Genomic DNA, 24568 nt, shown 5'->3' on the forward strand with positions numbered 1-24568 from the left:
ACATTTACTGGTATTTATTGACATTTTCATTGAATAAACAGTGGAGAAAATAGTAAAACTATTCATAAAGACAGTTTTGGGGAGGTTTAAACATCATTAATTGGAATTTATCATAAGGAGAAATCATGATAAGTTTATCACGATAAATGATAAACGATACGATACGATAAGTGCCTATGCCGAAATAAATATATGTACATTTTTTGTACATTTCTGCCCTGATACGGGTCTTAAAAGTCATTCATCATGGTCTTAAAAGTCTTAAACTTGACACTGAAACGAGCAGCGGTGAACGTCTCTGGCGGCAGACTCAGGATATATAGACCCGGCAAAGACTGAGGTGGAGAAGGAGTGTGAACACCAGCGAATATGCGCTCCAGATGTGTCGGCCTGTCACGCCGCGAGTAAACACCCCGGCTGATGGACAGCTCGGGACTGGACGGCCTCGCCGTCTTCCCCCCGGGGAGCCCGCTGGACGGGGAGCGAGGGGGGAGTTTGGGGAGGAGCTGAGGGAAGCGGTGGGTGAAGGAGAGGGACCCCCGCCTAAAGCAAGTCACCCTGAGGACCCGAGTAGCCTGGCAGGCTGGATGTGGAGGAGACAGAGGGAAGGAAACAACAGTAGGAGAGGGAGAGGAGGAGGAAGAGTACATGGGGGCAAAGAGGACTGGGCTTGATTGTTCCCCCTCTGTCCCACCTCCATGTGGCCTCCAAGGGGGCTCCTGCAGCCTCAGCAAATTTCCGTCTGGCACGGACCTGCGAGCTCCTGGGAGCAAACTGAAATATGAACCACAAGACAGGAAAAGGGACAGCGAAGGAAGAAGAGAGAACAGGGATGGACAGAAACTTTAAGCGTAAAACCTCAGAGTTCAAAAAACAGGATTCTTCCAAAAGTACACCAAGAAAGTTAAAAAATGTTTGCTGGACGATGCGGCTGTTTCACGGTGTCACGCCTGTCGCAATAAATCAATTAATGACATCAGTTCTTTAAGGAGATGAGAAGCAAAAGGCTTTAATAATCTGGAAAAATGTCAAAGTGAAAACTGATTTCTACTAAATAATAACAGTTAAATAATAAAACTATGTAACATAAAGTAAGTGATTTCCCCTTTAAGACAGTATTTCACACCTGTGGGTGCGATGGCAGCAGGGAGTCTGTGGATTGGTCTCAGGCAGGGCTGCACATCTGCAGTTTTCCTTCATCCTTCCTACTAAACTATGATCTCCACTCCAATCACTGTGAGACTTGCACCAGTTGTCTGGACCTCTGGTGAATTAGGTCAGTCACTTTAGCATATATTTCACATATTTTTATTTAATTGTCATTTTATAGAAAATCAGTTTTTGCTTTAGAAGATTTCTCAGACATTCTTCATCCAGGGGTTGAATAATTTTTACAGACACTGTAAGTGTTATTTATGTTTATGTGTAACAAAGCAAACAATGATCCGGCTGTCCTGGATGACTAATGTCCCACAAATTCTTCCGGCACATCCGACGTGCTACAACTTTGTTTTGGTTTCTTCAGAAACCGTCTTCTGGTGAGGGGAGCAGGCTGCGGCTCAATAATAGCTGCCATATTTTATTTCACAAACACCAGGATGTGAGTGATGCGAGGAAGATACAAACCTCGTTACGTTTTAGTAAACTCAGCTGACGCTGTGGTTTTCAGGCATTTGTGTACACAAGTCAAAAAGCTTCAGGCCTTTGCAGGAGTTTATCATTTATTCATCTGTCATCAGTCTACTAGTGTGATCTAACTGTTTAGTTTAAGGTGGCAGATGTAATTTATAAAGATAAATTAATTTTAAAAAATACATAATAGAGTTCATGCACAAAATCCAAATGTTTTCTTTCAAATATTTAACTTACTTAAATAAACAAACAGTTACTATATTACTAGGCAATAAGATCCAATTAGTTTAACATTAAGGGAGCTTCTGATTTGTTTTTTTGCCATTTTACTATTATTAACTTTTTAATTGATCACAATTTCATGATTTTAAGATCACAACTGACAATAAAATATACATTTCTTGGCTTAAGAATTGGATAAAGATGAGCCAGATTTGTACTTCTGTTTAAATATTATACTTGTTTTGATTCAGTAGTTTTAATATTTCTCTTTTCCATCATTTGTTCTATTTTCTGTCCATCTTAACGTTGCATTTTAACGGTTAAAGGTCTTCCTAGGGACAAATGTTGTGAATTAGGTATGGCTTTATAGATCGCGATGAAGGCATTAGAGTGTTTTGATGTTTCATGTATCAGTACCTATAAAATAAACAATAAAGTAAAAATAAATAAGCAATATAATTGTCTGGAATTGGCTTGTTGGATGCTGCAGACACAAACATCTGCAAAGAATCTGAAAATCTGTCGCTGGAGTCTAAGAAAGAAAATGCTTGGTTTTTTTTTTCAGAAACAGTTATTTTAATCATTTTAAATGATTTCTTGATTAAATTAAATACTTAAACTTTTCAGCATTTTCTCACATTGTGAAAAATATTGTTATTACATATTGAATATTTTGTGATGCACCAACAAAGAGTAGTGTACAATTTAGATAAAGAAGATGTAAATTTTTGACATGGCCTTGCATTGCTCCCCTTTTACTCTGATGTCTCCAAATAAAATTCAATGCAACCGATTGCCTTCAGATGTAACCTAACTAGTGAAGAGTATAGATGTGTGTAATTTAACCGGAGGCTCCGCTCACACGGAGATGAACATGTAAAGTTTTCGTAAAAACAGTTAGGAAAACATGGATGCTGTAGTGAGAATGTCGTATCACAGAAGAAATGCAGCTCGCATGTAAACACTGAAATTTTTCATTAATGAACCCTGAAGCACCCAAAGCCTTCTGAAACATGGTGGTGGCACGATCATGCTACGGGAATTCTGTTCTTCTGGAGGGACAAGGAAGCAGGTTTGAGTTAATTGTCTGATTATTTGTCTGGAAAACATGAAACCGAGGTTAAAAACTAAAACAGAACCTTTCAGCAAATAGAATCTAAACGTTTTCCTTTCAATCTCTTGATTTATTTCTGTTTTAATTTAAGTTAAAAATGCATCTTACTGCCCAATTAAGAGCATATTAACGTCACTGAAAGCCCCATCTCCAAACCTGACAGCGTCCCGAGCCGTGAAAAATGATCAGAACCTTGTCTGTAATCATATACAGCAAATGTGATCTGGCACACATCTAATCCACCTTGGCCGAGGTGTTCCAGAAGCACATTAGTCGATCCGCGCGTGGGAGCAGATGCATTTGAGTCGCGTCAAGTGCAATGGAGGCGCTATCAGAAACCCGCTCCGATGACACTGCTGCATTAAGCAGCTGTCCACTCCCATGATCATTAGCGCGATATGGATGCAGCGAAGCAGTTAGCAGGATGCCGGATTGCTACAAAGACAGCTCTCCAGGGGGAGAAGGGAGGGAGATGAGTCCAAACAACATCAAGTCGCCGCAACCCTCAGAGACACGGCCAGAACTTTTACAAGCTCAAAACAAATATACAGATTGAATTCTCCCAGCATCCTTCAGCGATTAGGCAATGTTTCCTCACCCGGCTGCATCAAATTCAGGGGCAGCGGGGATGTTTTAGAGTCGCTTTTCTGTTCCTGAATTTAAATTTGAGTTGCTGTAAGGAAAGAATTAACTCCAGAGAAGGTAACCTATACTATTTTTGAGTGTTTGTGTTTTTTATAATTTGGGATGCACCGATCTACTTTTGTGACTCCCGATACCGATATCTGAGGCTTAGTATCGCCCAATACCGATCCGATAGACAAAAACATCTCTAAATTGATCTTAAATGTTTAATTTTAAACAGACATGAATTAGGGGTGCACCGATTTAGGGTCCAGCTGATTGATCTTCGCCTAGTTCCTTAATGTAATCTGTGATTGGCCGATACTTACATGTGAAGCCGATTTTATCCACTTCAGCAAAAGTCTAAAAATCAGTCACTGCCTCTTCTGCTCTCCCGTGAGAAGTTTCATGGACAGATCAACCCACCAGATCATGTCTGTATGCTTGCAATTAATAGTCACCACACTGATGCAAGCTCAGCAACTTTCTTGCTATATTTAGCAAAATTCAGAGGGAAAAAAATGGTATCGGCCAAAATCGGAAACAGCAGGTCAGGCTTTTAAAGATCAGTAATCAGGAATTGACTAAAAAAACTTGCAGTTGACGCATCTTTAACATAAATGTATTGACTTATAAATTTATTTGGTAATGCGGCACCAGTACAGCTCATTTAAATACACCAACACCTTCACAAGCTGGTCAAACATGTAAAAACAACTTTAACTTGTTCAGTCAGTATAGGAGTACAGCAGCCAATGTTTAATACGTAATAAAGAAATTCAAACTGTCGTAAACATTAGGTTGGCTATTTTCGTGAAACATAAAAATAAACTGCAACAATCTTCTTCAAATGGTTGAGAAATAAGAAATCGTTTTGTCACCGATACCGATTAATAATATTAATATTAATATTAGATCGGTCCGTCCATTTTATATCTGTGAAGTACCTGCTACCGTCAGTTGTTATAAAAATGCTAAATATATTTGTGATGGAGGAGCCGACGCCAGCGACAGTAGAGTCCGTGCCGACGTGCAAGCACACACAAACGCACACACACCCGACATAACTTAGTTTTTGGTTTCAGAACAACCCGGCGCGGTTCGTCGTGGGTGAACACACGCGGTGTCTCTAACCTTCCGGCCTCAATTGTCACATCCAGCCCAGCTCATAATTTCCAGTGTTAAACATTTTCCCAGTTCAGATATTCAAACAAAGCTATTTCCGAATTAAAACGCACCGGGAGGGAGTCACGTGATTACGTAATGACGTAATCAGGACGTTGTATTAATTCAGCGTTTTCTGTTAAGTTGAGCATTGCACTTTTGGTTACAGGTTTCTTTTTTTCAGTGTTATGATTTTTATATTTATTTTGTATAAATTGATAACAGTTTATTGAGTGAGAAGATTCCTCTTATGTCTTCTTGTGGGCGGAGCCTGTGGCTATAAAACATGTCTCTGCACTGCAGCGAGTCCCCTGACTTTGTTTATAATGTGCACAATGAGAATTTTGCATAATATTTCCTCTTTACACCTAAATCGTTCACTCACTACTCAAGATATCCGCTGAGTTACCATGATAAATAGATAATTGGTGTTTGGTGCTCCACCTGTCACCTGTTCCATTTGGTTGGTGTAAAACCTGCTGATTAAGGGAGTTGTAGTTTCCTCTTCTCTTCTGAGCCAAGGTCTACACATTTGCACAATGTTTCTCCTTTTAAATTCTAATAAATTATGAAAAACTTACATTTGCTAACTGTGCTTTGCTTTCATAATACATGCTAATGTTACCTTGCTGTTTTGCAAGGTTAGCTTAAGCGACCTTGAGGACAACATGTTCTGAAGCCACAAATCCAAAAAGTGAATTTCAAGAAACCCTAAAAACTCTCACTTCTTGGAAAATACCTGATTTGGGATTGGGAGATTAAGAAAAAAAATCCTTTCCCTTAGAAATATTTAAAGTTTGAATGACTGTGTTAGCCTTTAGCATTTAGCAAACTGTAACTGGAAGATGTAACCTTGCTCCTTGATGATTCTCGGCCTCAAAGAGGCTCAGTCGTATATTATGAAACAGTGTCTAATTAGTGCTGCACTAAGTTTTATGCAAGGGATTAAAAATCAAAGTTTAACGAAGATTAGACACAGGAGAAAAAAAGTTTTCATTAAAACGGTTGCCATTAGCGATGAGCCAAGCGAGGTTCAGGGAAAACCAGAAAACCAGCCTGAAATCCAAACATTGCGTACTTCATGTTTAATTTGTGCTCAGTTAGTTTGCAGTGTGTGCCACTAACAGTGATGAGGCCCTCCTGTGTTTCCTGGCTGTGCAAAGCGAAGCCACACAGGGGGTCATTATTTGTGACGTGAGGAAGGACAGGCATGTCTTCCTACTGCACAGATTTTCCTGTACACACCCCAACTTTTGTGCACAGTCATTCTGTCCCTGCTGTACACATGCAGCATAAGTCTCCCACAATGTGTGTGTATGTGTGTGCGTGTGTGTGTGGGTGTTTACTGAACTATGGAAAGAGGTTCACCTCCGAGCCATGGGGTGAGTGAAGATTCCTGGCGCAATGGGACAGCCCGCAACCCAGTCCATCCCAGTAGACCCCTGTCATGACTGCCTGTACCCTCTGATTTGGACTGAGGGCAATCAAGCAGACCCAGTAAACAATACAGAGCCAGGGCATTGAAAACCACAATAGCTCTTCAATGTATTCCTCTTAGATCACCAGGGACACCAGTGTTTGTCCGACCACTGTGGAAGCAGAGAGAGGAAGTATGGAGAGACTATTAAAACAATCAAAGATGCTATTTAATGCTAATGGACGATGGGAAGACATGGCATACAGTTCACTAACAGAGCTTCTTAAGGAACATCCATTAGAGGCTTGGTTTACGGGAAAACATATCTTTCTCGCTCCCATTTATATATATATATGAAACATATATATATATATATATATATATATATATATATACAATACAAGAGCAATGATGCAATTACTTAAAAGTTATTGTGTCATAAAAGTCCTGCGAGCAAATCTATTTTTATCTGTTGTGTCTATGTTGGGTTTAGTAAATAAACTGCACAGGATCTGGATACCATCTCATCTCCAGACAGAAGAATAAAAACTTTTCCTTTGACAGTACCTGCATCCACATTGACACATGATAAGGCTGCTGAAAACTTCTCATTCTCACCATTTATGAGGGAGATCGCAACTTACAAAAGCAGCAATTGTTGTTTTTTCTCTTTCCACTCATCTTAATCCAAACAAACAGGAACATGGTGTATAGTTTGTGTGTCTCCTAAATAAATAGCAACTTTCACCAGATCTGGAAGCCATGAGTCCAGCAAGCTGATTGTCGTGCTCAAGTTAAACGTTGGTGTCAATGACGCAACATGTACTGTAACGTAGTCTGACTTACTGATTACACACTTAACCAGGCGGAAGAAAAAGTAGTAAGCTACACTACATCAAAAGACTGAAGTATTTAAGGTATTGATACTTAGATTTGAGAATCGATCTTAAAGTATAAATGTACAGTTGATATTTCAGTATCAATCTGCACATCACTAGTCAGCACATCGCTGCGATTTATGCTGGCGGATGGGATGGCGTGGTCTGGCTACCCGAAGGAAATCCCACTCGTTAACTTTTATCTACAAAAAGCTACATGGCTTCCTGCTGGCATACACTGTAAAACATTTGAAGGGGTTTAGCTTGAAAATCAAAGCCCACCTGCTGCCTGAAAATACAATTCAAGCCAACATGAAAATCGTTTTGGTTTTAACGCAGAAATTAAAGTTCGTGAAGTTGATTTAAAAACGAGAGACAAGTTGTCTATGCATTGTTTTTTAAGCTCATTCATCTTGAATTGTGAGTTTTAACTTAATGCTGCAATTTAAACCAAAAGATTTCTGTTCTGATAACGAATTTTATTAAACATCACAATGAATTCTGCTCAGAAACATTTAGTGTGAGCAGAAGATTATCCTCAAGCTTTGCAAACTGTCAGTCGCATTAAAATATATATTTAAAATAAAACACAAGAGTCAGATCAATGTAACACACTTCCATCTCAGGATACAAAAACCTGCTACTAAGCATTCTGGGAAATAGTTCCCACTCCTGTCTTTTTTTCTTTCGGTTTTTTTAAGTGCTAACCTTAAAACTGTAGTTTATTCAACTCCTGAAGGTTTGACAAAATTAATAAAATGTTTGCACAACTTACTACTCTAAGTTTATCTTTCACAAACTCACATATTTAGGTTCAAAATCTAAAGCTCGCTAAATTTATTTGACTTAAAGAGTAGAAGACAGTAGACATGACTAAATGTGACTCAAATGTCATATTTGAAATTTCCCAGAGAAAAGTTGACTCTTATACTTTTTGCTGCTTCTTTCTGTCCCTGTTGCTCAGACTGATTTGAGTACAAAGGATTTTATTTGCTCTTCATGAAACTTTTAGAAGAAACTTTTAGATTGACTGAACTCATCAATCTAACAGCTAAGTGCTAAAGCTAAATTTGGCTGATTCTATGACATACACCTGTTTGTTACAGCTTGACATTTTCTTTTCACTGTTTAGTTTTTCTCAGGTGCATTTGCTGCTGCCTCTCAGACAGGACAGGTTTTTAATCTCTATGGGTTTTCATTTTCAAAAGTCCTGTTGCTGAAACTAATTTGATACTGATGTGCTTAAAGATTTATTATGTCCTTATTTGTAAAACTGATACCAAAGCATAACTACACAAGATGCTGAACAATTCTCATTTTAATTTTTGGTTATTTTTCGTGTTGGAGTTCTCATGAAATTACCTCTTCATTCTCCTAATATTATGACTTTATTCTCATGTTCTTACGACTTTATTCTGGTAATATTATGATTTTATTCTCGTGTTCTTACGACTTTATTCTTAACTGTCATACAACATTATTAATATATTATAACTTTATTCTGCCAATTTTATAACTTGAATTTCCTAATATTGTGAATTTATTCTGGTAATATTATGACTATTCTTGTATTATTATTACTTTCATGGTCTAATAGTATGACTTTATTCTCATAATTTAAAAAAATAAGAATTTTATATTCTGGCCCTAATTTACTGTTGCACTTTAAAACTAGAAAACTTGTTTTCTAACCAACTATATGAAACCTTCCTGTTAGAGGTTTTGATTTCACCAGAGAAAACTTTTTGAAATTCTGATCTTGGTCACAGAAGCAAACTATCTTTACACTAATAATTTTTTTTCATTGTTTGGCCCAACCCAAGAGACAGAGATTTTTCATTAGTTTAGAACTTGTTGCCTTGGGGGGGGGAGCGATGAGATATTTGACCAAACACAGAAAGCCAATAAGGGGCCATCGATTAGGACGGGATGAGCACCATATTGGACGCACAGATGGCAAAAAGAAATTAAAAAGCTGCAACAAAGAAATGGAAGGAAACTAAAGTGGAACGCGTGGATCTCATTGCATCTGGAGGGAAGAAGTCACAATAATAAACCTGAGTGAACAATGAAAGAACAAAGTGTACTGCAAGGTGAAATTAGTCACCGCCTGACGAACTGACGTCTTTTATGCATCTTCTGCAATCATGTCGTTTTAGATTTCTGGTAAAAGCTGGAGCGTAATCAGTCAGAATCTGAGTTTGCTCTGCATTGACATTTACAAAGAATTAAGAGTTTTAGGTTTCTCACTTCCAAAGTTGTTGCTGCATCATGTAAAACCTCACATGCATTACAACCCTGGCATTTCCTGCAGATGTTTAAAGACATAAATGTCTGCGAGGATTTTTTTCAGCCAGAGAGTAACTATCCACAAAGCTGAAGTACCAATATCTGAATTCAACAGGAAATGACCAGAGAATTTCAGCGTTATTGAGAGCAGAATGGTCACATATTTAAATTTTTCTAACTGACTCATTAGGCTTTACTCAACTTTTTCAAAATGTACCTGATATATCAGCACAAAAATGTAATTAAGGACAGTCATTTGTCGCTCACTTTGTGCTGCAGCAAAGAAAAAAACTAACTCAAAGTCCCATTCGTACCTTTTGCATCAAGTCATGCATCCTCTTTGCACAACGTTCTTATGTGAACAGCAACGCCGGGCAAAGTCTGGACAGAATTGTCCACACATTCTCCAGGAAGTCTCCAGGGTTTAACAAACTCAGCTGCACAGGCCTGGTTAATGCATTTGGTCTGGGTGGCTGTGAGAGCTGTCAATCCACACCAGCAGTTCAGAGCAGCACATTAAACATGCTTCAACTCTATTATCTTTATGTGAGTAAAACTCAAAATTCTCTTAAGAACTGACTCTGAACATGAGCAAAATATTTATCGCTAGTTTGTCAATCTACAAATATTAGAAAATGTTCTAGTTAAAACATTTAAAGATTGAGTTTTCCTGAGTCTGTTCAGCTGTAACCAGAGCTTCACATCTGCGCTGCTTGGACTCCACCACCTCCTGCGCCTGTGAACAGGTCTTTTCCAGCCCAGGATAATTGGACGACATTTTACAATACCTCAGCATTTGGTGGTTTTACCTCACAAACAGAAGGTCACCTAGCACATTTTCTACTGGGTTAAAGTCCGGGAATTGGGCCGACGACCCCACAATGGTAGTTTTATTGGTCCTGAACCAAGATGTACAATGTGTGGGGCTCCTACCCTCCTGAAAAACAGATTTCAAGGGAATTTCCTCTTCAAAGTCAGACAATGTGGCCTCTTAAGAGTTTTCATGTATTCAGACTCAGTATGAAACAAAGAGATCCAACACATGCAGCAACAAACGCTTGCTCACATTTTTTGACAAATCAAAGAGAGCAGAAAACAAACTGAAAACAAGTAAATCTGAGTAAATTCTAAATATGATCGCATTCATTACTTCCTGGTTCTCATCCAATCACGTCGCTCATCTTTGTTTCTGTCATCCAGACCGTTCAGCGTGACCAGACCTTAGCAGCACCATATCAACTATTTAAATAAATCTTTTGAAACCATTACTCTGTCTTGGTTGTGTTGGATTCAGGAACACTCCAGGTATGTTTTTGACGTAAAGCTCAAAAAGGTTGATTTTACATAACACTGCTCCACTAGGACTGCTGGAAGGGGAAGATCGGGTGAAATCTTGCTGTCTGAACCAGGAAGACGTCATGGATGTCTTTCCTTTAGGTGGGAACTGAAAGATTTATTTGTTGCAGTCGAGTTTTCGTGAACGGGGCAAGATCGACATCAGCGACCTGTTGTTCCCTTAATCCCCACGACGCGTCCAGTCATCTATAAAACAAAATGGTGGTCAGATGCAGACACAAGTCCGGCATCTGAGACCAGAGGAATATTACGAGCAGCTTTCCCCGTTGCTGTTTCCGTACTTTAATGAGCTCTTAGACCTTTTTTAATAACTGTTGATAGATGAGACACGCAGGGACAAACTGCTTCTAACAGAGAAAAGGTTGCTTTCTGACTATCGACTTTATTCAACGTTGACAACAGGGAATGAGTATGTTTGTGTTGTAAATAGTAAGTATGCAGGAGCTATAATATGAATTGGCTGCAACTGGATACATCTGACTAGGGGGCAAATGGACCTAATGGTAGTCTTAATGCTGGCCTTGAATAATGAGGCCTTTGTCTAATAAAACTGGAAAGCCTCCAAATACCTATAGGGACCTCAGCTAGTTAGTGCAATAACAGTCTATCAAAAGAGAAAGCAAAGTGATTACTTAGAGGGTAATAAATACAAGGTCCGTGCTGGGGAAGGACCAGAGCCCGGAGTGAGAGAAAGAAACAGAGAGGAACGAAAAGAAGACAGATGAAAAGAGAGAGAGAAAGAGCGCAGTAAGTTGATATAAATTAACACATCACAAAAGCTGTGAAGCTGCTGCAGGTAACTGCTTAACCTTGTAAATCTTTCAGTGGCTATAACATTAAAATTGCCTCAGTTAAGAAAAAAAGAGAAGGTGGAAACTTCAGGCACAAGGACCTTGATTGTAACACAAGGAACAAATAAAATTATTTGGAAAGGATAAAAGTTCTTCTCTCTCCTTCTGACAAAAAGATTTTTTAAATTCTCCAGAACATTAAATTTCTCCATACTTTGCTTCAAACAGAAAGAACCACAGGATGAATGCAATCAATGCCACCAAGGCCAAAGAAGATTCCCTTGAGATGTGAAACTATTGTCCCCTATTTTAAAATGACAAAGTGAGAATTTTACACCTAAAATCCAAGCAGGTGAATTTTTCCAAAGCTAAAGTTAGGTTAGAGGAAATAAGCTTCATGTTTTGGCACAAAGGGACAATAAAAATGCTTTGCAGTGGGATTCCCAGAATGTTTTACCTGTGGACTGAACTCAAAGAAAGAGCTTCAGGGGTGGAGGACAGGACACAATAACACCACCATCAATTACAGAGAGAGGGAGGGATGGGGCAAGAGAGAGAGAGAGAGAAAAAAAAAGGGCAAGAGAGACAGAGGGAGAGGTTGGGGAGCCGACATGAGGATGGACAGCCTGGAGGGAGACATGTAAGATTGGATGACAGCCGGATTTGTTCTCCACCATGTTGGTTCCAGTGAAAGTTGGGAAATTGTGATGCTCTAGCTGCTTTGTGTGCGTGTGTGTGGGGGAAGGTGTGTGTGCAGGTGTGCGTGTGCGTGTGTGGGTGTGTGTCGGCGTGTGTGTGTGTGGGTGTGGGGGGGGGGGGTGCGTGTGTGTGTGTGTGTCCATGCTGGCTCAATTTCCACCGACAGGTGAGCGATTCCCCTCTACCTCCGCCCGAATGACCAATGCCTCTCCGCCCCAGGCTCTGATCCATTCCAGCTGATTGATAACTGGAAGCCGATCACTGTTCACTGCTGACTGGGCGGAATGGATCAGAACCCAGTCACCTTACTGGGCTGCACTGGGCTTTCCCCAAGCGTAAGCAGCAATAAACTGGTGAATAAAATGCTCAGACCAGGCTGAGGTTCCAGTCAGTTCTGACTGTCTTGGTTCTGTAGGAGATCCGACGTCGAGTTTAGCCAGTTATTGTTGAAAACTGACCAAGAAGGGAAGCTAACGTTTAGACAGATGGTTCAACAAGTCGTCCACCAACCCAAACGTTCTCCTTCAACTGGAGACTAACCACCAAATCATCTGCTTTTTTGGAAACTTTTACAAAAAAATGTTTCTTAAAACTGTCAACATGCCCTGACAGATAATCTGTAAAAACATCGACCTCCTCCATCTCCTCTGCTATTGCTGTGTGGAGAAATGCTCTGCTGCTGGTGAAAAACAACCAATCAGAGCCAGGAGGAGGGTCTTAGCACTGTCAATTATGCTCATGTATGCGCTTCTAAATGTGCTAATGGTAGTGAAATAACATTACCTTCCAGGAAAACTGTTTATTTGCCATCACCTGTGGCTATGCTAACTAGCCTTAGCATTTATGGCAGGCTGTGCTGTTGGGAAGGCGCTGTGGCGTAGCAGAAAGCAACACTTACATGGGAGTACACTAACGATTATTTTAGGAATTGATTATTCTAGATTAACCAGATAAACATCAATCAGAGAGCACAGTTTGTAAATCACTGAATGGTTTCTCAGCACCACAACACATTGAAGATCTGCTGGTGTTGCATCAACCTCTGAGGTCTTCTGGTTCTTCTCTGCATCAGAACCAGAACCAAACAAGAAGCAGCATTCAGCTTCTATGGACCACAAATCTGGAACAAACTTCCAGAAAACTGCAAAGCAGCTGAAACACTGAGTTCCCTTAAATAAAACTGAAAACCCACCAGTTACGAGTTTTCTATAATTAGTAGTAACTGAAACAATGATTAATATTGATGTGTATTTGCTTGTTGATGGCATTTGACAAATTGTAAAGTTTAATGCTTGTTTCATAACTGGTCACTGATGTTTTTATGATGTAAAATCACTTTAAACTGCATTATTGCTGAAATGTACAACACAAATAAACTAATCTCAACTAGAGGATTCTTCCTGCCTACAAAAGTTACAATTTAACTTCCCTTTTTTGATTCAAACTTCTCGTAAAAATGTGAACTTTACAGTTTCAAGTAGTCGAGACTCATTTGAATTTTTTTTTTAAAAAACCAAAGAAGGAGCAAAGTGGAGGATAAGGAGTCGGTCTCTGCCTCCTCCTGTCTGCCCATTAAAGCCTGAATTCCTCCACAAACTGTTTGTTTTCAGTTCAACTCCTCCAGGCTGCTGCACAAGATAACCCTGCGCTCCTTTCTGTGCCTGTCTCCGTCTTCTCCGCTGTCGCTGACGCCCCCCGCTCCCCGTTCTGCTGGGGAATCTGTCTCCTATCAACATGTGGCACATGTCCTTGACAAGTAAAGAGGACCCCTCGCCGCGGGAGCCGGGCCGCCGTGTCAACCTCTGCTTTTTTCCTCCACACTTTCCCTCTCTTAATATTGAGTTGCTGGGGTAAAAGGGGGCTGAAGGAATCTAATAACTGTGACAGTGGGGCTTTTTTGGCTTTGTTCCTGAAGCTGTGCAGACACACACAGGGTAGTCTGCTGGCTCTAATGAAAGGTTAAATGAATAGGACAAAGTGACAGGAGGTACAATAAAGAAAGAAGAGGGAGGAGAGGAGATGTGTGCAAGCATGTGTCCATGTCTGAGTGCCTTGGCGGGGAGAGCTGCAATATTTAAAACAGATTAGTTTGCGACAGCGTGTGTGTGTGCGCGTGTGTGTGGGTGTGTGGGTGTGTGTGTGTGTGTGTGTGTGTGTCTGTGGATGTGCATCCAACTGTCCCTCTAGGACACAGATGATGAGGAGGAATTCCAGCATGGGGTTCCTTGATAAACGTTAAGGTCAGCGTTGTAGGAGCGGGCGGGGGATCGGGGGGACGCATGTCTCGTCTTGTGCCTCTCTCTGCCTGCGCCTTGGTGGAATGCAAAGTCACATGAAAGAGGCCCTCTTTCTCTCTGAGACTCGTCTCTTGTGTCTGTCTCAAAAGCACCACTGTCCCTCCCCCCCACCACCTCCTGACACATTACCTGTCAGCAGATTTCTCCCCCAACTCCAGAAACGGCCTGGCGATCAGATGCACACACGCATGCGTCTGCAAAGAGACATTCGCTGAAAAACATTGCGTTTCCCTCAAACGGGGAAAGTTTGCTGAGACAGAAGCAAACACACACAATCCTGTCATCATGAGGCTGCTTATTTACTGTGATTATCGCCACAAATGGTGCCTCTTTCAGCCAACAATCACATGCTCGGCGTTCAAACGTATCATCTAAATTTCTGGTCGGAGCAGTCAATTAAAACCGAGAACTAAGAAGCTGTACCTGAGGTGAGGCTTATGAGTTAATCTTCATGTTTGTGTTAAATCTAAAGTTCAAGACTTTGTCAGAACAATGCAATAAACTCCAAACATTAACTGGTTCTGGATGATTTTAGTCCTTATTACGGCCAGCTCTGTACAAACTACAACCCCATTCACTATAATTAATACTAATTAAACTTTTTCATCTTCAAAAAATGGCAGGTTACATTCATGCTCTTATTTTGAAGTGGATGAAGACGCAGCAGTTTTGTTTTCTGTCCTAATGTTTTCCCTTCTTCTCCCCAAATAACCGGATTTCAAACAAACAGTAGAGAACATGATATAAAAATAGATACAATATATGGGGACACTACAGGACATGTAAAAATTAAATTGGTGCTTGAGGGTTGTAGGGTTGCTTCAAGGGCAAATATAATTTAATTTAAAACTTAGCGCTTTAGCATTTGTGGATATGATGTCTATAATTAGTGCTTTTGGTTTAGTAATGCTAAGTTTTTATCAACTACTAACTACAGTGAAACCATCTGAAATGACATAAAACAGTTTAATTCAAGTCTCATAGTGAAAGCAAAAGTCTATATTCACGCTCTTATTTTGAAGTGGGTGAAAACGTAGCAGTTCCATTTCCTGTCCTCACGTTTTCTCTTTTCCTCCCCCAAGAACTTTTCTTCAAACAAGAAGAAACAACATTTATATAATATTAGTAGTTTTTCGAGGGCAGATATAATTTGAATTGAATATTCAGCATTAGCATTTGCTAAATATTGTGTTGGTTTAGCGATTTAACGCAGAACTAATTTATCTTATTGCTACCGCAGCTAACTTTTAGCTAATTACTGTCTCATGTAGATGAATGTGGAACTAATGTCTATCATCAGTAATATAATTTATAATGATAAAATCTTTATTACGGAGCCTTTAAAATGTCTAAAATGACATAAAACAGTTTAATTCAAGGCAGTTTATTTCAGGCAAAAGTCTATTTCATGCTCTTATTTTGAAGTGGGTGAAGACACAGCAGTTCCATTTCCTCTCTCCACGTTTTCTCTCTTTTCCATCCCAATAACTTTACTTCAAACAAGAAACATACAGGAGCAAAATAACAGTAAGAGTAAATAATATCACAATTAAATTGATACATGAGGGTTGTAGTTTTTCAAGGATGGATATAATATCAATTGAAGTTAGCACTTTAGCATTAGCAGAACTAACGTTTATAATTTGTGCTTTATAACTTTTTAGCAGCTAATTACTAAAGTAAACTGTTTCCTGCAGATTAATGTGTCTAAAATGATATAAAGCAGTTCAATTCAAGGCATTGTTTAATAGTGAAAGCAAAAATATTTTTGAATACTGCATAGAGGCACACATGAGCTGCAGCATTAAAATTACAAAGAAATGAAAACTTCATTCATTCTTGTCTTTGTTTTACTTTAACTGAGAAAATCCAACACTGGGAGAAATATGAATCTATTCAGAGTCTGCAGGTGAAATAAGAGTGTCAGGCAGAGTTAGGAGCAAAAGACCGAGACACTTTGGGCAATACCTCCAAAGTCAACATGCTACGTCTCAGTCCTCAGGAATTTTTCATGAGCCACCACTTATCTTGTCATATCAGATTTCTTCCACTAGCCTTTTTAGGGAAAAGGCAAAAGACACCTTTAGGGCAAATTATTCTCTTTTAATCAAATCACTCTGTATGGCCTGAGGATATCTCTCCATACCTTGAGTCACCGGGGCACGGCTATTAACGCACACGCCCCAAAAGAAAAAAAATAGAAAAAATGATCCCAACTAATATCCTCATGCTCTCTGTCAATCTGTTTGGAAAGAATAAAGAAAGAATGAAAAGAGGGAGAAAGAAAAGGAGAAAGAAAAAAGCAAAGAAACTAAATAAAGGAAGGGAGAAAGTTAGGAAGGAAAGGAGATGAGGAAGAAGGGAAGACAGAAATAAACAAATAAAAAAGGGAAGAAATGAATGAAGAAAAGACAGGAGAAAGGAAAGAAAGAAAAAGCATAAACAACGAAAGAACAGAAGAATGAATGACAACAAGGAAGACAGAAAGAAACAAAGGAAGGAAAGAAGAAATAAAGAATAAACAAAAAAACGAGAAAGAAATAAAGGAAAGAAAGAAAGAGTGAGCAAAGAAAATAAAAGGGAAAAGAAAGAACGAAAAAGTAAGGAACCAAGGATAGAAGGATGAAAAATGAAAAAATTATATAAAGATGGAAGAAGGAAACAAAGAAAGAAATTAAGGAAGCAAGAAGGGAAGAAAGACTTAAAAAAGACACAACGAAAGAAGTAAAAAGGAAGGACGCAAAGATGGAAGGAAAGAAAGAAGGAAAAAACCCAACAAGAAAATTAAAGCTCCAACTTCAAGCTGGAGTTTCAATTACAAGTAGAAAATCCAGATTTTCTCACTGCCTGTTCATGAAAATCCAGCGAACAACTTTATCCTGCACTGCACTTCATGCAGGCAGCAGCCATAAAATATAAATTATATCACATAACCTTATACCTCCCAGCTGAGCCATTTGGTTACAACTCTACTCCTGTTCGCTGCAGCTCCAGGTCTCTGGTATTTCTATACCGCCGACATGAGTTACATCCCAGCGCCGCTCAACAACGTACGGATCACGGCCCAAATGGAACCGACTGGAGCGCCGCCAGGCCCAGACAACGAAGTGTTTACTTTACGCAGCTGCTGGTAATTAGTTTTGGACAGAATCAATTAAGGTCACCCTAAACCAGAGGTGGGCAGAGAATCCAGAAAGTATACTGAAGTGAGAGTAGCACTACTTCAGCATAATTTACTCAAGTAAAAGTAAAAATGTGTTTGGAAAAAAGTCTCAATAACTGATGAAATTATCAATCGTTTAATATTTAAAAATTACATCATCAGGCGAACCAAAATTTAAGGTGGAAATTTTGGTATCTTAAGGACAAACAGGACAATAATTCATATAATAACAAAAAATAAAATTAGGCAAAAATAATTATTTTTCCAAATCAGTTTCTTTCAATAAAAAACTTGTGAATCTTTAACAAAAACTGCACTGAATGAAAAACAAACATGTTTTAACCAAAAAGTCACCAGACACACACCTGAAAGTTTTTGGGGTTTTTTTTCAAAAGTTACTCACGTAAATGAGTAAATGTAACTAGTTACAACCCAACGCAGTCCTTTACGCAGGGAGTTAATTAAAAACCACATTTAACGTTTCTTTTTGTGTTTTTCAAAGTGACCTTTAGTCAGTGAGACTCCTGCAGACGCTTGTCCAGGTTTTCCTTTTTTTCCAGGTTGTCCTACGGAGCATTTTGATGAACATGCAAAATGAAGCTTTAGGAGAAAAAAGACGTGCGTGTAGCAACAAGTCTCAGCTTTACAGCTTAAACACACCTTTTACCGCAGAGACTGATTCTAATCTGATTAATTTGCCATTTGCAATTGTGATCTTTCTTCCCACCGCAGACAATACTATCATTTAGCAGATTAAAGCTTTTGTATAATATCAGGCCGTGTCATGAAACAACCAAATGACTTCTAGGGATGACGTTTTGCTTTCCAGCACAAAAAAGGAAAGTAATTTACACAAAGCTGTCTTAACCAAAAATGGATCAGATTTCCGTTTTTTTTTTTTAGGTCTGAGATGCTGACTTAAAAAAAACAACAAAAAAAACTAACACATAAAAGAGAGAAATGAATAGAGAAAAGTTTCTAAATGTTTTAATGTCAGAATCTCAGACTGTTCTCCTTTCTTTGTGTTTTAAAATGTAAAACACTAAAGGTGACAATGAAGTTACAATAAATATTTATACAATAAACAGGTTTTAAGTAGAACCTCCTCTGGACCGAAAGGAAGCAAGAAAGGAAGGAAGGCGGGAAAAAAGAAGCAAAGTAGGAACGAAAAAGGAAGGAAAGAAAAAAAGGAAGGAAAAAAGAAAGAAGGGAAGAAGGAACAAAAAAGAAAGGAAGGACACACTGAAGAGCAACACGATGAAAGAGGAGGAAGGACACAATGAAGAAAGAAGGAAAGGACACAAGCCAGGACATGAGGAACGAAGGTAGGATAAAATAAAAGGACACATTTATGCGATGGAATTTCTCATTAATGAGGAAAAAATCTGGAAATAAAAATGTTTTTGATTACAGTGAAACATTTCAGTGAACTTGGCTCTTAATTATTTGAGAAAAACGTGCTGCTTTCTGAATGTTTTCTAAAATACTTGAAAGAAAATGCAACTTGGCACGCTATTGGCTGCTGTTTACCAACCAGCCAATCCAGAAGCAGCATTCATTTTCATTGGTGCTGATTGGCTGAACCCACAAATTTGGAAATGAGGACTACTGAAGATGTTAGCTTGAGTGTTAGCGCCAGAACGGTTTCCACTGTAGGTATTTTAGTGCATGTTAAAGTATATTTGGGGTTTGAAATATTAAAATATTCAGTTATGAGCGTTTTTCGGTAACATTCGTGGGCCGCTGTGGTCCCTAATCTAACGCTTATTTTCTCTTTCCATATTTTACTACCATGCTGCGTTCTCCAAGCGTTTTCCTTGGTGGACATAATTGTAGTAAAAAATAACTTCATCATCTGCAAACCTACTTTAGATTGATGGATTGAAAGAAATGTTTCAACCTGTCAAAGTATTGACGGCAGCTGCCCGCTCTTCTACCTCACATGCAGCTTCATCATTCACAGTGGAAATACGCTGCGTTCTTTAGATGTTTCTACATCTTCATCTCCGTGCCTCTGGGATGCTGCACTGGTTAAGCAGGTGAAGTGAAATGATGGATGGATTTCTTATAGTTTGACTCCAGTCAAAGTGTGGTATGTTTTCTGTTTTAAATGTAAATCGTTTTGAGTTTCCTGTCCCGACGTCTTCCTCCGTCTACCTGGATGTTTCCTTTGAGGGCGCCACATCTTCAGATTGGATTCATGCGCTGCCATCATTCCTACGCTTCGTGTTTTCTACTTGTTCCGACCCTGTGCACTAAAAATGTCTCATATCGCTTCGTTTAACTTAGCAGTTTAAGTGCAGTGATGAATTATGGAGATAAAAGTGAGAAAGAGATACTCGATACATTAGGATTAACATTGATATTGGCTGATGCTAAAGCGTTTGGAATCTCCAAGTTTTAGATCCTGATGGCTGGTGACAAAAAAATCTCTTGCCCCAATCAGGCTAATTTAGAATCCTTTCCATTTCTTCAACTAACTGACTCAGACGAAGGCTGAGCTGCAGACTCAGTTGAATAATCGTACGGTTATTTCTTTATAAATGCAAATGATCTTGTGTCTCCTCAGGAAGCCAGAATGTTCATCTCTTAAAAATATTCAGATTTTTTTCCCCTTGCTGCAAAGTAAAGGTCTGAGTGAACTCACTCCAGTATTTTTTTCTTCCTCTCGGTTTGAATTCATGACATTGTCTGATGGCTGTCTAAGAATCACATGAACAGAGACCAGATTTCCTAATGTTTTCTTGAGCGTAAGTGTGTGAGGATTCAGTTTCATACTTTGTGTAGCGAGAAAAAGGAGAAAAGTAATTATCTCTCTCACATGTATGTTGTTCTAAGTTACGTTTTATATTAAATTAAAAGTCCAGCCATCCAATTTGTTTTAACATTTAATCGTGTCTCTGCTTGGTCTCTAAAGTTCACGGTTTGAGTTACGCTGCTGTGTTCAAAGGTTTCCACACAGAGACACCGCTACATTTACCCCCCCCTCCCACTCCCACTTTCAAAATATTACCTTTTCTGTCACTGCCAAGACACACTATCAGCCACACAGGAGATTACTGATAGAGTGTAGCTGGGATGGATCATTACAGCCAGCAGCTGGTTGGATTAAAAACAATTAATATCAAGCAGAAACGTTGGCTTGATATCGTCAGGTGAGACGGAAAAATGTACTCAAAATCTCCACATAGAAGTAAGAATGAAAGACAAAGTTTAGTTTAAGCAGAAATCTGTTTTTGGCTCATGAAATATGTTTTTTTGTAGAAATGATTAAAAGTGGCATAACGTGGCGCCATTTTATAGCAAATTACCTTCAGTTGTTATAAAATACTGTGTATATCAAATATGACTTAAAAGAAATTTGATGTCGTAATTTCATGCCTTGAAATTGGGCCTGTGTCTCTTTAAGAAGCTCCTCCTCCTTTTGAAACTCCGCCTTCAGGAAGTCATGGCTCCTCTATTAACCCTTTAGCAACGTTTTTACCAGCGTTGGACTGAGCAGTAGCTCCTAGTGAGCTCAACAGTTCCACCAGGTGTTTGCTAATTACTGCTGGCTAGTTTGAAAGTGCTGACTGTAGGCGGAGCTGCGTCTCGAAGGCGGAGCTAGGTCCACCGAGGTGTTTAGCACGGCTGAATGGAATTAAAGGATTTCTCAAACATGCATGAAAGAATTAAAGCAACACTCCAGGTATATTTTTGTTGAGAGAATAACTTTATGACATGATGTTAAGCTAAAAAAAGAGTAAATTTTACATAATACTGCCCCTTTAAGTGTTACCTCATATCATCCAAGTATCTCCAGTAGCAGTCAGTCTTGTGATCAATATGAAGATGCCTCTGACTGAAGATTAACAAAGAAAACTAGAGGGTTATGTTATCAAAATCTGATTTGAAAGAAATATACAAAGACAAGAATAAAAGTGAGAATTTCTATGAAAAGACTGACGCACAGACAGAGAGATGGACAGCAGCTGCTTTTCCATTTACCTTAAAATTGTACAACTTGAAATTACAAAACTAGATTTGCTCAATGGAAATATGCCTATTTTGAAAAACCTCACGATTTTTGTTAAAAAGTTTTTTTTTTGGATGGATGGATCAAAAATTGGTTTATTTAACAAAACTGCAGCAGAAACAGAAACACTGTTTTCACATCACATGAGTCACATGATCAAAACCACAGAGAAAACGACATGAAGTAGATGTAGGATGATGGCGCACCGTGATATTTTTTAGAACTTTTTGTATCGACAAACCTATTCACGGGATTTTAATTGTGTTTCTTATTTAATAGAAACATCGCAATTGCGAAATTGTGTTTTTTCTACGCTAGCGCAATATTGCCAAAGTTTTGTGCATTTCTAAAGGAAACATTGCTGATAGATGATCAGCTCTAGCGTCATGGCTGAATTATGAACATATCTAATGTAACTGTTTACATCCGTCACTGCCATGATTTTTAATGACTTATCGCATGAACAATTAATTTCATTTCTTATTTAATGGAAACACAGAAATAGCAAAATTGTGTTTTTTAGACAAAGATTTGCACAAATTTATTGGAAACGCAGCTAATGAGAGTTTAGAAGGAGACAGAGTGGGGAAGAGGACAGTGTGTGTGCGGGTGCATGTGTGTGTGAGAAGGGGTGGTTCACCATGTGAGCAGTAATCAGAGGGAGCCAGCAGGGGGGACAGTGGAGGTTGGTGGGGTCAGAGCAGAGCACCACTAAGCAGCCCTTCTCTTCATTAGGGGCCTCTCTAAGGAGGGGGGGCGTCACAGGCCTACCTGTCCACCAGCTTATTGAACCGACTAACCAGTGGCTCACACACACACACACACCCCAACACACACGCACACACACACCTCTGATTCTTCCAGACCCAGAGGAATCACGACCCAGCCGCAGCCTCTCTGACAACTTTAACTTTTTCCTTAACCTGACTCCATCGCCGCTGCCGCTGACCTTAACCACTCTCTACTTTTTGACCGCTGTCACCTTCAGAAGATGAGAAATGTTATTTCCTGAACTCACAAATACTCGCCCGTCAACAGAACGAAGACGACTGAAACTGCATTTCACCTTGTGACTCAAGAAACTGCAGCATGAGGGAAAAAGGTCGAGGCTCTGAGAGAGACGCCGATGTTTCAAACATCCCGCTGACAGACGAGCTGCAGAGCGTTTGAAGCAGCAACATTCATCCACATTTTCTGCAACAGTTTCTTTACTTTCCCTCCTTCTGTCTGCTCATCTCATGAAGTGTTCGATCCAAGCTCAGAAGAGTCCTGAACTGGGGTGCTGTGGTGGCGCAGGGGCAAAGCACGACCCACGTGTGGAGGAGGCCTTAGCCCTCGTGGTGGTAGTCACAGGTTCAATTCCTGGCCTGGCGACATTTGCCGCATGTCTTCCCCCTCTCTCATTACCCTCTTTCCTGTCAAAGTACTTTCAAATAAAGGCCACTAGAGCCAACAAAACCTTTAAAAAGAAGAGTCCTGAACTGATTTAAGACACATACGTTCTTCCCTGCAAAAAAAACACAGTGAAGATGCGTTTTGGATTTTGCGTTCATAAATAAACTCAGATCTCATGCAAACGGATTTGTTTGTTTCTCAGACTGAATCACAGAGAACCCAGAATATTTAAGGTTCAGAGAAGGAAGCCAGCAGAGCGGCTTCAGGCCTGGCACAAACGAAATGACATCCAACAAACATGGCACATGTGCACCAGCTTTCTGCTGGCTGATAACATAATGACACAGCCAGAGGGTTCAGACAAAATCCTCTAACAGTTTTTCAAGCTGTGCGTCAGAGCTATTTTATTTTTAAATCTCTAAAAGTCATGAAAAGTTTGTTTCATGGGCCGTCATGGTTCAATAAGGCTTCTGTTGTCAGATCTGGTTGTTCCAAAGAAAAACAAACAAAGAACATCGAAAGAGTTTCACTTAGATTCAGTCATCAGATGAAGATGGGAAATGTTTCCTTTTCGGTCTGATCTTTGTAACTTTTCTCCAAATAAAGTTAAAACTCACTCATTTTATTCAGCAGCAGAGTTAGTTTGAGTAAATTCAGAAATGAGGAGCATAAAGAAAAATCATATTTACCATTGCTGCATGTTGTATCTGACAGACCTCGGGGCTCCTGGGACGTTTGGAGACTTGTCGTCCTGAAAAAAGTCAGATTTCGCCCTCAAGTGGGGGAACTTTCTCCCTCTTCCAGTCGCTTCTGAAATCAGGAACTGCGCTTCGGTTCTTCTCTTTCACCAACTCTGCCTCGATGTTTCTGACAGGGTTTATTCACCTGAAGAATACAGTCACTGTTTGGGGGCTTTTTTGTTTTGGATTTTTAATCCAGCGGGATCGCAGGAGTCGCGGCTGCTTTGCGCGTCGGTTGGATACGCGTCGGTGTCCCGGAGCGGAGCGCTGCGCCTTGCGTCGGTTCGAACCCGCAAAGTGAAGAAATCGAGCAGGAATCACAGACAAGCAGGAGCTGGGCTGTTGCTGCTTGTCCTACCTTGATGAAAAACGGGGAAGAGGGAAGAGAGAGGGGGGTGAAAACGCCTTCTTTACACTTCCCTGGTGATTTCCTAGTGCAGAGTCAGCAGCACGGTGTGCGCCGAGGAGCTGCGGACGGTCCGGGGCTGCAGGGGGAACTCGGGTGAATTCAGACCTCTGTTTCAGACCCTGAGTGACTGGGCGCGGGGGTCTATCTGGGCTGATTTACGACGCTGTGTCAGGACCGAGATTCCCATCTTGTCGCAGCAGATCCGCGGGGAAAAGCCGTAGCCCCGAGATAAGAAGAGCTTGTGCAACGTTTGAAAAGTTTTCGGGGCAGTTTTCTGCTGCGCTCATTCAGATCAGACACGTTTAATGTCGCCTGAGAGGAAACACGCTGAATTAAACTACTTACTAATTAATGAAGTAAGAA

At 39.9% G+C, this 24568-nt stretch overlaps 1 protein-coding gene across 2 annotated transcripts in view; it reads right to left on the reverse strand.

The window, feature by feature from the left end:
• The window catches only part of bnc2 (basonuclin zinc finger protein 2), a 232953-nt gene extending 208665 nt beyond the window's left edge, over positions 1-24288 (reverse strand). For both annotated transcript variants that reach the window (XM_032562084.1, XM_032562089.1), the window contains exon 1: positions 23746-24288. In XM_032562084.1, coding sequence (XP_032417975.1) covers positions 23746-23748 — 3 coding nt within the window. In that variant the 5' untranslated portion in view covers positions 23749-24288. The remainder of the gene's footprint in view (positions 1-23745) is intronic.
• Positions 24289-24568: the final 280 nt, after the last annotated feature.

Source organism: Xiphophorus hellerii, chromosome 5 (genome assembly GCF_003331165.1).
Source record: "Xiphophorus hellerii strain 12219 chromosome 5, Xiphophorus_hellerii-4.1, whole genome shotgun sequence".
Classification (NCBI taxonomy): domain Eukaryota; kingdom Metazoa; phylum Chordata; class Actinopteri; order Cyprinodontiformes; family Poeciliidae; genus Xiphophorus; species Xiphophorus hellerii.